We start from the raw sequence: 14,739 nt of genomic DNA on the forward strand, positions 1-14,739 counted from the left end.
TAAAGACAACACAATGAAAGAGAATTATAGGCCAATATCCCTCATGAATGTAGATGCCAAAATCCTCAACAAAATTCTAGCAAATCGGATCCAGTAGTACATCAGAAAGATTATACACCATGACCAAGCAGGATTTATCCAGGGATGCAAGGATGGTACAATATCTGCAAATCAATAAACGTGATACATCACATTAACAAATTGAGGAAGGAAAATCACATAGTCATATCAATTGATGCAGAAAAAGCATTTGACAAAATCCAACACCCTTTCTTGATAAAAACTCTCAGCAAGGTGGGAATAGGAGAATCATACCTCAACATAATAAAAGCTATATATGACAAACCCACAGCCAACATCATACTCAATGGGCAAAAACTAAAACCATTTCCCTAAGAACAGGAACAAGACAACAATGCCCACTCTCACCACTCCTGTTCAACATAGTACTGGAAGTACTAGCCATTGCTATCAGACAAGAAGAAGAAATAAAAGGCATCCAAATTGGAAAAGAAGAAGTAAAACTGTCCTTATTCGCAGACAACATGATACTGTACATAGAAAACCCTAAAGACTCCATCAAAAAATTATTAGACTTAATAAATGAATTCGGCAATGTAGCAGGATACAAAATTAATGCCAAGAAATCTATGGCATTTCTATACACCAATAGAGAACTTACAGAAAGAGAGACTGAAAAAGCAATCCCATTTACCATCGCACCAAAAAAAAAAATTAAGATACCTAGGAATAAACTTAACAAAAGAGGTAAAAGACCTATATGCAAAAAACTACAGGACACTGAAAAAAGAGATAGAGGAAGATATAAACAGATGGAAGAACATACCGTGTTCATGGATTGGTAGAATCAACATCATCAGAATGTCCATACTACCCAAAGCAATCTATAGATTCAATGCAACCCCCATTAAAATAACAACGGGACATTTCACAGACCTAGAACGAACTCTCCAAAAATTCATCTGGAATAAAAAAAGACCCTGAATAGCTGCAGCAATCCTGAGAAAGAAGAACAAAGTAGGTGGGATCTCAATACCAGATATCAAGCTGTATTACAAAGCCACTATTCTCAAAACAGCCTGGTACTGGCACAAGAACAGACATATAGATCAATGGAATAGAGAACCCAGAAATCGACCCAAACCACTATGCCCAGTTAATATTCGACAAAGGAGGCATGAACATACAATGGAATCAAGACAGTCTCTTCAATAAATGGTGTTGGGAAAATTGGACAGATACATGCAAAAAAATGAAAGTAGACCACCAACTTACACCATACACAAAAATAAACTCAAAATGGATACAGGACTTAAACATAAAACGGAAACCATAAAAATACTAGAGGAATCCACAGGCAGCAAAATCTCAGACATATGCCGAAGCAATTTCTTCACCGATATAGCTCCTAGGGCAATGGAAACTAAAGAGAAAATTAACAAATGGGACTACATCAAAATAAAAAGCTTTTTTACAGCAAAAGAAACCATCAACAAAACAACAAGAAAGCCCACTCTATGGGAGAACATATTTGCAAATGCTATCACTGATAAAGGTTTAATCTCCAACATCTACAGGCAGCTTATGCAACTTAATAAAAGGAAGATAAATGATCCAATGAAAAAATGGGCAACGGACCTAAATAGAAACTTTTCGAAAGAAGACAGAAGGAAGGCCAAGAGACATATGAAAACATGCTCAAAGTCACTAATTATCCGAGAGATGCAAATCAAAATGACAATGCAGTAGCATCTCACACCTGTCAGAATGGCTATCATCAACAAATCAATAAACGACAAATGTTGGAGAGGATGTGGAAAAAAGGAACCCTCTTGCACTGCTGGTGGGAATGCAGATTGGTGCAGCCACTGTGGAGAACAGTATGGAGTTTCCTCAAAAAATTAAAAATGGAACTCCCATTTGACCCAGTAATACCACTTCTAGGAATATATCCCAAGAAGCTAGAAACATCAATCAGAAAGGATATATGCACCCCTATGTTCATAGCAGCACAACTTACCATAGCTAAGATTTGGAAACAGTCTAAGTGCCCATCAGCAGATGAGTGGATTAAAAAACTGTGGTACATCTACACAATGGAATACTATGATGCGCTAAAAAAGAAGGAATTCCTACCATTTGCAACAAAATGGATGGAACTGGAGAGCATTATGCTAAGTGAAATAAGCCAGTCAGAGAAAGTAAATATCACATGATCTCACTCATTTATGGGAAATAATGAATAACATAAACTGATGAACAGGGACAGATCCAGAGACAGAGAAGCATCTTTCAGACTGTCAAACCTCAGAGGGAAGGTAGGGGACGGTGGGGATAAGGGGGAGAGATCAACCAAAGGACTTGTATGTATGCATATAAGCCTAACCAGTGGACACAGACAACGGGGGGGGGGGGGGGGGGGGAGACCATGACTGGGGGGGAGGGTTTGGGAAGGTAATGGGGGGATGAGGACAAATATGTAATACCTTAACCAATAAAGAAATTAAAATGCAAAAAAAAATATATATATATTAAAAAAAACAAAAAAAACCCCCCCACAAATGCAATATGCTATTTTGTAGCAAATAAAACAAACAATAATTCCCAAGGAAGCTCTCATATTAGCTGATTTACTAATGTAGTAAATTTAGTTTCTTGAAATCTGATATAGCTAACCTAAGTTATTTTTATTGTAGAACAATGCTTTTTCTTTCTCCTAATAAAAGTACCATATTAAAGTAGGCAAGCTACTCAAAAGCAATTTATCTCTATGTTCTAAGGTATACGGGTTTTCACATTTAAAATTCTAAGCATATTAAAATCAATTGGTATAATTAATAGGATAGTATTTGGTTTTGTTGTGTTTCACCTCCTTGATCCCAACAAAAAAAGTTCCCAACTTTTAATTGAGAAAAAATAGAACTATATATTTTTCTCTTTTTTAAAATATAATTTTATTGATTTCAGAGAGGAAGGGAGAGGGAGAGAGAGATAGAAACATCAATGATGAGAGAGAGTCATTGATCGGCTACCTCCTGGAGGCCCCTTACAGGGGATTGAGCCTGCAATCCGGGCATGTGCCCTTGACTGAAATCAAACCTGGAATCTTTCAGTCCACAGGCCGACGCTCTATCCACTGAGCCAGGCCAGCTAGGACAGAACTACATATTTTTCAAAAAGAAAACAAAGAAATGTTATTGCATGCATTTTCTTGGTAGCAACAGAAACTGATTAATTATGGGGGATGTGGAAGCCATTTGCTGAGAGCCAAGCAGGGTATGTAATTTGCATAAAAGAGAGAACAGACTGTATATGCCTTGGCCTGTCAAACATGGCTACAACCTTAGAGATAATGGGTCCCAGGGCACAAAGCTCCATCTTGAACCACACATACATACAACATGGAGAGGCCAGATGGATGAAATGAGAGACTAAAAAGCTAACTTCTGCCATCTCCATGGGAAGAGCGTAAGTGTTACAGAAGATGACAGATACCAGATACCACATGGATCCTGCCCCCGTCTTTTGGCCCCCCGTGTTGTGTCAATGCCATGATTTCAACACTGCTAAGAAGAGACAAGCCTGTTTAGAGCCATGAAATATAGCCACCAGGGAGATGCTCAATGCAAGTGACAAGAGCAATCAATGGTACCCATGCCTAAGATGAAAAGGGCTCAGTCAGGGGAGAAAACAAGCAAGTCTGCCTACACCACCGCCTGGACTCCCTCCTTATGCAGCTCTTTAACAACAGGCCCTCCCCATCCCAATGTTTCCAGGGTGCACTACCTGCATCCTTACAAGACGTCCTGGATAACAAAAAAATGCTCTGCTCAGACACTGGTCTTCTTTCAAAGCAACCTTCAATAGAGATTGCACTTTCATTTCAACAGGTGTTTGCAGCTGTCATACCACCTTACAAGGAAGTACACTCTGCCAGAGTCCCACAGAGCACAGACAATGGCAGGATACTGGGCACTGGGTCATGTTGCAAGGCAGGGATGCAGGAGCACAACTAGAAATGGGAACACAGATTCTGGAAAGGCCCAGCAACAGGAAGTGTGCTGTGAGAATCCACAAGCCAGGCTCTGAAAAGGAAGAGCTAGCTGAGCTGACTTCTTTCTCATGACTGGAGCCATAAACCACCTTTTTCTTTCTAGTTACATGTGAAGGTGACAGTCTAATGACTACAGGCAGTAAAACAAGCCTTGAAAGATTATAGACATATATTCTATATATAATATATATGTGAGATATATGTATATATAATTAGGAAAAATAAGTTTGCTGAGGTATTGAGGTCAGTGACATGCAGGTCCAGTGTGGGGCACAAACAGGAACAGTAAAATGTCATGACCATCCGATTTACTGCATTCTGAAAGTGCCCCTCTCTCCCTCTCCCTTTCTCTCTCTCTCCCTCCCTCAGGCATACAATGGTGCTACTTATGTAGGAGCTCACTTACTGATATAACAAATATACATTGAATCCTACGAATTGCCAAGCCTCATGCTTGGTTCTGCAGGAATAAAATAGACATAATGGTGTTCTCTTTCATGGACCTTACAAAAGTGAGAGAGGATAGCAGGCAGGACTCAGGGAGGTAACTGACAGGTATACTATTTCATAGAATCATGAAATAGGAAAACTAGAAGGGACTTCAGAAACCGTCTAAACCAGAGTTTTTCAAAATTTTTATGAATAACAACAAACTACCTTTTTTAAAATTAAAATTTATAAAGAGCCACAATGTATTAAAAGTGGTTTAAAAAAACCACAACTGTCAAGACAGAGAAGTGGTGACAGCAAGGGAGGCATGAAGCCTTTGCAGAGTCCAATTGCTCAGCCTCCCATTTGCTTCCTGATTGTCCCCAAACCACTGAGGGCCCCCCCGCCCCGACCAGACGTCACCATACACAATCTGAAAATCAGTGACTTAGTTGTCCAAATCTTCATTTTCACAAGTGAGAAGCTCAAAGATTGTAAATGGCTTGATCAACATTCCAAGCTGGTTAGACAAATGTAGACTAGGATGCAAATCATCTGAACTCCAGGTCAGTGTTTGCTCCACTCTAATAATTAAATTTCAACAATTCAAACTGCAAATATTAGAAATGTATGATAGTTGCCTTTCATTTGCCACCCAAAGTTCAGAAGACTGGTCTGTAAAATTCAGACTTTGGAAAACAGGGTACTTTGTAGTTGTAAGTGCTCATGTCACAAGTATCATTGCCAGCCTTGTCCAGAACTTTACTTCGAGCTCAGAAATTGTAATTAGTCTATTTACTTTTTTTGGTATTGATGATAGTTGGATGAATAAGCTTTAATATAATATTCATAAATGTTATCTACAATTTAAAAAGGAAATTAAGTTTATATAGGGACAAACTTAGATGTCCACTTTGGTGGGAAGGTCTGGAGACTATCCCTATAGAATTAAGATTTCATCCCTTGTTGCATTTGAAATGAGTAATGTAAGTGAAAAGAACTTCATTAAACAAGGGAATTTAAATAACATTTTAACAAGAACATGTTCATAAGCATCATAAATTGTAGATGCTTAAAAAACAAATACTGAGGGGCCAAGTACTACATCTCTTATTAAATATATACCTAGGAGAGACAGAGGTAACATCTACAGGTAATACAGTTCCTGCCTTAGAAGAGCTGCACAAGTCATATTTGTTAGGATGGCAAGGAACCATGGGTACAATGGGAAAAAACTCAAGAAGGCTGAAAGCTCATATGACTCAGGATTTTGGAGACCAGGCGAGGCAGCAAAAATAGAAAATACGTTCTTCGTCTGGCAAGAATAGGCTGCATAAATTTGAAATCACTGACTGGGTGAAGTGAAAAAGAAGCACCACAAACTGTCCAGATATATACAGAGAACTGGGAGGGAGACGAGGTGGAGCAATCTTCTCTCTAAGTTTTGCTTTGCATGTTATATTATGGCAGCAATATTCATCTTCCCAAACACATTATATGCGACAGGCAAAAATTATATAATTTTCTTAAAACTCCTAAGAATGTGATTTTTCATATATATATATATATATATATATATATATATATATAATCTGTATTATTGCTATTATTATAGATGTCCCTCTTTTTTACCCTCATTGTCCCCCTCCACCCAGTTCCTGCCCTACTCCAGGCCTTCACCACTCTATTGTCTGTGTGCATAGGTAATGCATATAAGATCTTTGTTTTATCTCTTCCCAGCCCTCTAACCCCCTTTCCTCTGAGAATCGTTAGTCTGTTCCATTTCTATGTCTCTGATTCTATTTTATTCACCAGCTTGCTCTGTTCATTAGATTTCTTATTCATTTATTTTGATTTTTAGATTCAGTTGTTGATAGGTATGTATTTGTTGCCATTTTGTTGTTCATATTTTTAATCTTTTTCTTTTTCTTCTTTTTCCTCTTCTTAAAGAATATGCTTCAACATTCCATGTAATACTGGTTTGGGGGTAATGAACTCCTTTAGCTTTTTCTTGTCTGAGAAACTCTTTATCTGACCTTCAATTCTAAATGATAGCTTTGCTGGGTAATCTTGAGTGTAGGTCCTTGCTATTAATCACTTTGAATATTTCTTATCACTCCCTTCTGGCCTGCACAGTTTCTATTGAGAAATCAACTGACAGTCTATGGGCATTCCCTTGTAGGTAACTAACTGCTTTTCTCTTGATACTTTTAGGATTTCCTCTTTGTTTTTAGCCCTGAGCATTTTAATTATGAAGTATCTTGGTATGGTCCTCTTTGGGTTCCTCTTGTTTGGGAATCTCTGTGCTTCCTGGACTTGTAAGTTTATTTCTTTCACCAGGTAGAGGAAGTTTTCTGTCATTATTTCTTCAAATAGGTTTTCAATATTTGCTCTCTCTCTTCTTCTGGCACCCCCATAATGCGAATGTTGGTACACTTGAAGTTGTCTCAAAGGCTCCTTACACTATCTTCATATTTTTGGATTCCTTTTTCTTTTTTGTTCTACTGGTTGGATGTTTTTTGCTTCCTTGTATTTCAAATCAATAATTTGATTCTCAGAATCCTCTACTCTACTGTTGAATCCCTGTATATTATTCAGTGTATTCTTAATTTCTGAATGGTCCTTTTCCATTTTTTTTAAGGTTTCTAGAAGATTCTTGAGTAACCTTGTAACTGTGGTTTTGAATTCTATATCCAGTAGTTTGTTTTCTTCCATTTCTTTCATTTGTGACATGTTTCTTTGTCTCCACATTTTGGCTGCTTCCCTGTGTTTGTTTTTATGTATTGGGTAGAGCTGCTATGTCTCCTTGAGTTGGTAGAGTGGCCTTGTTTAGTAGGTGTTTTATAGGGCCCAGTGGCTCAGCCTCCCTATTCACCTGAGCTGGGAGCTCTAGGTGTACCCTTTTGTGGGCTGTGAGCACAGTCTTGTTGTAGTTGAGATTTAATAGCTGTTGGTGTCACTGGGAGGAACTGACCTCCAGACCAGTTGCGACTACAGTGGGAAAGCTGTTGTGCAAGAAACACCCCTTTGGAGCACAACTTGCTTCAATGGGGCTTTAGTGCTCACTGAGTCTGCCCCTTGAGTGTGTCACTTACAGATGTGTGGAATTGTAATCTGGTATGGTAGGACACTGACCACTGGGTATACTGACTCTAGGGTGTACCCACTGCCTGGGGCCACCTAGCAGGATCTACAGAGAGATCTGCAGATTTCTCCTTTTGTATTGTGTTTGGAAGTGCCCAGATGAGGCCCAGCTATGAAGCAAGGCAGGCTGGTGCTGGTGCCACGTCTTGGGCCTTTTATTGATAGGTTTGGGTCTCCCTGACCCAGATGCAGCTTGCTTGAGAGATTTTAGCCTGGGCAAGAACAGGCCATTCATATGCAAAAGCCACCGCACACAGCTTGGGTGGGGTTGTAAACTGGATGAGGTGGTGTGTTAGGGAAACACCAGGGTGGAGCAAACAGAAATGGCTGCCAGTCAGCCCTGTGACCATGGGTCCCAGCATAGGAACAATGATCCCTGTGAGCACTTCCACCTGGGAGAAAGCTTCCCTCTGAGTTCCTTCCCCAATGCTACACAATCCAGTTCCTGCTCATATGTGTCTGTGTTCCCAAGAGCCAGCACCAGCCTGGAACGAATCATCAATTGGCTGCCTCCTGCACAACCCCTACTGGGGATTGAGCCCACAACCCAGGCATGTGTCCTTGACCAGACTCCAACCCAAGACACTTCAGTCTGCAGGCTGATGCTCTATCCATTGAACCAAACCAGTTAGGACAAAACATGTTTGTTTGTGTTTTTTTAAGTTTATAACCACCAAGCCAACAATGCAAGAAATGCTAAAGAGACTGCTGTAAAAAGAAGAAATAGAAAGGCAAGAAGGAACACAAGCATAAGTAATTAAAATGGTGACAAACAAGTACTTCCTATATAATAAAGAGCTAATATGCAAATAGTCGTCACGCCCTCACGCCGTCATGCCGTAATGGCTCAGACACTCAACACTGGGGAGAGAGGAATGGGGACCAGCCAGACACAAATGAGCTCATGAGAGAGGAATGGGAACCAGCCAGGCTGCGGCCCAGGAGAGGGAAAAGCCGCCCACCCTGCAGACCCGGTTGCAAGAGCTGTGCGTGCGCCTGCGGCCTGGGAGAGGAACAATCCGCCCGCCCCATGGTCCTGGGTGTCAGGGCTGAGAGGGAAAAGCAGCCCGCCCCATGGCACCGGGTGTCAGCGGCTGCACCTGCCCCTGCGGCCTGGGGAGCGACAAGCTGCCCACCCTGCAGTCCCGGGCGCTAGCAGCTGGGACTGTGGCCCGGGAGAGAGACAAGCTGCCCTCCCCATCATCCCAGGCACCAGCGATTGTGCCTGTGCCTATAGCCCGGGAGAGGGACAAGCCTCCTGCCCCGCGGTCCCAGGCGCCAGTGTCTGTGCCTGCGGTCTGGGAGAGGAACAAGCCGCCTGCAATGCGGTCCCAGGCGCCTGCAGCTGCGGCCCAGGCGAAGCCGCCCGCCCTCAGTCCCCTGCAGTTGCGGCTGACCCTGGCAAAGCCAGCCCGGGTCATGGGTGCCTGCAACCGGCGGAGGAGAGAATTCTGGTTCCTGGGTGCAGGGAGAGGCAGAGGTGGTTAGGGGCAATCAGGCCAGCAGGAGAGCAGTTAGGGGCGATCAGGCCAGTAGGAGAGTAGTTCAGGGCGATCAGGCAGGCAGGCAGAGGTGGTTATGGGCTATCAGGCAAGCAGGCAGAGGGGTTAGGGCGATCACGCAGGCAGGCAGGCGAGCGGTTAGGAGCCAGCAGTCCCGAATTGTGAGAGGCTGTTAGACATCCCCCGAGGGGTCCTGGATTGAAGAGGGTGCAGGCTGGGCTGAGAGACCCCCCCTCCCATGCACAAATGTCATGCACTGGGCCTCTAGTATCAATAACAACATTAAACATAAATGGATTACATGCTTCAATCAAAAGACATAGGGTAGCTGAATGCATGAGAAAACATGACACATATACACTGAGTGGCCAGATTATTATGATCTCTGAACGCATAATAATATGGCTACTCAGTGTGTGTGTGTGTGTGTGTGTGTGTGTGTGTGTGTGTGTGTGTATTTAGAGGCCCGGTGCATGAATTTGTGCATGGGTGGGGCCTGGCTAGCCTGGCCAGGGGGAGGGGACAAGGGTGGTTGACCAGCTTGCCTGCTAGTCGAACTCCTGGTCAAGGGGACAATTTTCATATTAGCCTTTTATTATATAGGATATACACTGAGTGGCCATATTATTATGCGTTCAGAGATCATAATAATCTGGCCACTCAGTGTATTTGCTGTCTACAAGAGACCCACCTCAGAACAAAGGATTCACACAGACTGATAGTGAAGGGATAGAAAAAAATTTTTTAGGCAAGTGGTAATGAGAAAAAGTTGGGGTAGCAATATTTATATCTGACAAAATAGACCTAAAAGTAAAGGTTCTAACAAGAGATAAGGAGGGCCACTGCATAATACTAAAGGGAGCAATTCAACAAGAAGATATAACTCTGGCAAACATATATGCACCCAAAGCAGGAGCACCGAAATACATAAAAAATACTTCCTTCCAGAAACTTTCTTCCAATATCAAGGGAGAGATCGACAGCAAAAATTCATCTGGAATAAAAAAAAGACCCCAAATAGCTGCAGCAATAATCAGAAAGAAGAATAATGTTGGAGGATCACAATACCAGATATCAAACTACATTACAAAGCCTCTATTCTCACAACTGCCTGGTACTGGCACAAGAACAGACATACAGACCAATGGAACAGAACAGAGAACTCAGAAATCGACCCAAGCCATTATGCTCAATTAATATTTGACAAAGGAGGCAAGAGCATACAATGGAGTCAAGACAGTCTCTTCAATAAATGGTGTTGGGAAAATTGGACAGATACATGCAAAAAAAAAATGAAACTAGACCACCAACTTACACCACACACAAAAATAAACTCAAAATGGTTAAAGGACTTAAATGTAAGATCAGAAACCACAAAAATCTTAGAAGACTCCATAGGCACCCAAATAGCAGACATATGTTGTAGCAATATTTTTACTGATACAGCTCCTGGAGCAATGGAAACGAAGGAGAAAATAAACAAATAGGACTACATCAAAATAAAAAGCTTCTGCACAGTAAAAGAAACCATCAACAAAACAACAAGAAAGCCCAATGCATGGGAAAACATATTTGCCAATGTTATCTCCCATAAGGGTTTAATCTCCAAAATTTATAGGGGACTCATACAACTTAACAAAAGGAAGATAAACAATCCAATCAAAAAATGGCCAAAGGACCTCAAGACACTTTTTGAAAGAGGACATACAGAAGGCTGAGAGACATATGAAAACATGCTCAAAGTCACTAATCATCCAAGAGATGCAAATCAAAACAACAATGAGGTACCACCTCACATCTGTCAGAATGGCTATCATTAACAAATCAATAAAGGACAAGTGCTGGAGAGGATGCAGAGAAAAAGGAACCCTAGTGCACTGCTGGTGGGAATGCAGACTGGTGCAGCTACTGTGGAGAACAGTATGGAGTTTCCTCAAAAAGTTAAAAATGGAACTCCCATTTGACCCAGTAAGCCCACTTCTAGGAATATATCCCAAGAAACCAGAAACACCCATCAGAAAGGATATATGCACCTCTATGTTCATAACAGCACAATTTATAATAGCTAAGATTTGGAAACAGCCTAAGTGCCCATCAGCAGATGAGTAGATTAGAAAACTGTGGTACATCTACACAATGGAATACTATGATGCGGTAAAAAAGAAGGAGTTCTTACCATTTGCAACAGAATGGATGGAACTGGAGAGCATTATAGTAAGCGAAATAAGCCAGTCAGAGAAAGATCAATATCACATGATCTCACTCATTTGTGGAATATAATGAACAATATAAACTGATGAACAAACATAAAATCAGAGATATAGAAGCATCAAACAGACTGTCCAACCTGAGGGAAGGCCGGGAGGTACGGGGGTAAGAGATCAACCAAGGAACTTCTATGCATGCAAAACCAAGGGACACAGACAGTAGCGGGGTGAGGGCTTGTGCTTAGAGGTGCGGGTGGTGGGGGAGAGGTCAATGGGGGAAAAAGGAGACTCATGTAATACTTTAAACAATAAAGAATTTAAAAAAAAAACACAACTCTTCTTCCTCGCCACAATTTTCCTTACATAAGTATGAGAACAAATTCCATCCAAAAGTTAAATTGCAAGTAGTTCCACTTTAATTATCTCTGGTCTTTGCTTTAACTTCAAGATGTGGTGTCTCCAACTTTTCTTAACAATGTAAATTAGTAGTTATGAACAATATAAGCTAATCAATAGTTTTTACTATTAAAACTCCTAATCCCTTTCTCTTCTAAGTAAACTAGTAGAGTTCTTCACTTACTTTTAAATTAAATGGTTATATTTATACCATAAATATTTGATAACTCCCTGAAGCATATGATTGTACATATTTATAAATGTTAATTTTTTTCTCAATATATGATGGAAAACATATTGTTCATTCATATTAACCTTTGACTTTTAATTGTCTTGGCTTAAAATATTTTGCAATTTGGAAATATACACTCACAAAAATATCTTGTTAGTTCAGTTTAAGGAAAGCATAATTAATTCATAAAAACAAAACAAAGATATGTTTTTAAAAACATAGATTACTAATATAGTCATTGAAGACATCACATTATACATATACTTTGTTGCAGTGGTTTTCAAACATTTTGGTCTCAGGATACTTTTATGCTCCTAAAAATTATTAAGAATTCAAAATAAAAATATTATGTATTATCAATATTGAGTGAATTAAAACAGAAAGCTTAAAAATATTAATTACATTATAAAAATAAAATTTCATGTTAACAGGAATTATATTTTTACAAAAAATACCTGTTCTTCCAAAAACAATAGTGAGAACAATGGCACTGTTTTATATTTTAGCAAATCTCATTAGAACCTAGCTGAAAAGACAGATTCTCCTATCTGACCTGCATTCACTTTACCATAATGTCACATGACATGTTGCCTCTAAAACACACCCCTGTATACTTGTGAGAGAATAAGAATAAAAAGATAAACAACTTCTTATTATGAAAGTAGTTTAGACCTCCCTGTGAAGGGTACTGTGAACCTCAGGGCTCCTGAAGTTCACTTTAAAAAAATGCTGCTTTATTAAGCTATTTGCAACTGCTTTTCTTTCTGACATTATAAACTTACATGTCTCCATGCCTTCATCATCATCATCCACTGTGGGTTTATCGTAAGACTTGTCAATGGCAGCTCTGAAGCTCTCGTTGCACCCCCTTCCTCTGATTATCCGAGGTCGTGGGCGATGGAAAGGAATATCTCCATTCAAAGTCACCTCAGCAACTGCTGTCTGCAGACTTTCTAATGAGCTTGACTTCTTCAGACCCAAGGAAGGCCCCACATCTCTGCTGGGGGAACCTTGGAGGGTTACAAAAATAAAATGTTAATTAGAATTAGTGGTGGAATTTATATTCCTGAACATTTATAAATTATGGAAAAAAATTAAGTTGTTTTTATTTTTCCCAAATAGATATTACATTTTGTCTATTTTCTTTATTTTCATGAGGTAAAACTTTAAGCTTTAAGTTATTAATTTCCATTTTTAGCCCAACAAGTGAAATTTTTGTCAAATCATCTATTCCAAGTTATGTAAATAATCTAAAAGAACCAAAGGCTCACTAGTAGAGCACAAATAATGAGAAGGCAAAGGTAAGCAACCAAGAGTACTTTTTTTAACTTCATCGAAATTAGTTTTTGATAGTTCAAAATTTGGAAATATATTTCCAATTTTTAACAGAAGTTACACTTTCATATCAATGAGCTCAGTCAAGTACAGTGCAGGTTCACAACTCATACCTGAAAGAGAGCACAAAAGACTACATGTCACCGATACCATTAGGGCACCCTGACACCAGGCTGAAACCTCGTTCTGGGCAGTATTAGCATTCTATGGAAAGAGTCAATACAAGACTTGAACAGAAACAAATTACATAAGAGCTCTCCCTAGAGAGAAGTAACGGAGGAGAGACTGAAGAGCTGACATGAGGAGTTAGACCCCCAGGCCTGGAAATATCTCCTTGAGAAATATGTGCTAAATAGAAGGAAGAAGGCTTACCAATTACCAAAAAACTTTTCAGTAAGATGGAGGGGAGAACTCAGAGAATTCACAATTTGCCCCTATTTCTTGAGATCTAGGACAGAAAGGCCTAAAATAACACCAAAAGCACCATGCTTTAGAAGGCAATCAAAACAGATTTCTTTAACTAGGTAAGCAAGTTATCATTCATCTCTGCCTGACCTGGGACTTAAAAGTAGATAAATTTAGCCTCTAGATGACTGAAGTACCTGCTTTGTACTACCAACTGGGAAATCCAAGTAACAGAATTAGTTCTTCACGTACATGATTAGAAAGACTCCTGCAAACAAATGGGCAGGTAGGAGAGACTAGTTTTGTCTCTACATGGGTCATTAGCCCCTAGATTGATTAATAATTCAGGAGTAGTTTGGTATGGTATTACTAAAAGATATACGGTGATGACACAGGCTTTCTATGGCTCAGAGTGTAAAGCTGAGTAAAAATTAAATTCAGAGAGTCAAAACAAGAATTATCTTTTTAAGATTCATTTACATTACATCTTCACCTAATTTTCACAATGAGATAGCAATTTTAAGTTTAAATATGTAAAAATGTAACAGGCAGAAAGACAGACAGATGATTCCAATGAAGAAATATCCCATAATTATTGTGCTTGGGGAGACAAAGATGATTTATTTAACTTTCTCAATGTAGGTTTGCATATATATAGATTATTTTATGACAAAAATTCACATAAACTATTTCTTTCCAGGATGATCAATATTACTTTTTCTCTTGATAACATTAGTATAACTTTTGACAAGTTTGTGTTCTAAATACCCGTAAAAGTTATGTCACAGGATGGAAAACAAATTTTGTTCCAAGTAACTGAACAAAAAGTAAGAAATCAAGGAACCAAAGTGAATAAAGCAAATATTTGGTGATTTCTTGGTTTCATAAAATGCACAAAATAAACTGATGAACTTTTACGATCCAGCGACATAGAAGCATGGAACAGACAAGAACTGCAGAGCGAAGGCGCGGGTGGGGAGAGATTAACTGGTGCATTTATATGCATGTATGCAT

General features: G+C 39.7%; 1 protein-coding gene across 18 annotated transcripts in view; it reads right to left on the minus strand.

Annotated features, from left to right (window-relative positions):
* Positions 1–14,739, minus strand: part of PARD3 (par-3 family cell polarity regulator) — a 699,476-nt gene that overhangs the window by 261,308 nt on the left and 423,429 nt on the right. For all 18 annotated transcript variants that reach the window (XM_054716632.1, XM_054716629.1, XM_054716625.1 and 15 more), the window contains one exon: positions 12,768–12,995. In XM_054716632.1, the coding sequence (XP_054572607.1) occupies positions 12,768–12,995 (228 nt within the window). The remainder of the gene's footprint in view (positions 1–12,767; positions 12,996–14,739) is intronic.

This window comes from Eptesicus fuscus, chromosome 5 (assembly GCF_027574615.1).
Source record: "Eptesicus fuscus isolate TK198812 chromosome 5, DD_ASM_mEF_20220401, whole genome shotgun sequence".
Classification (NCBI taxonomy): Eukaryota; Metazoa; Chordata; class Mammalia; order Chiroptera; family Vespertilionidae; genus Eptesicus; species Eptesicus fuscus.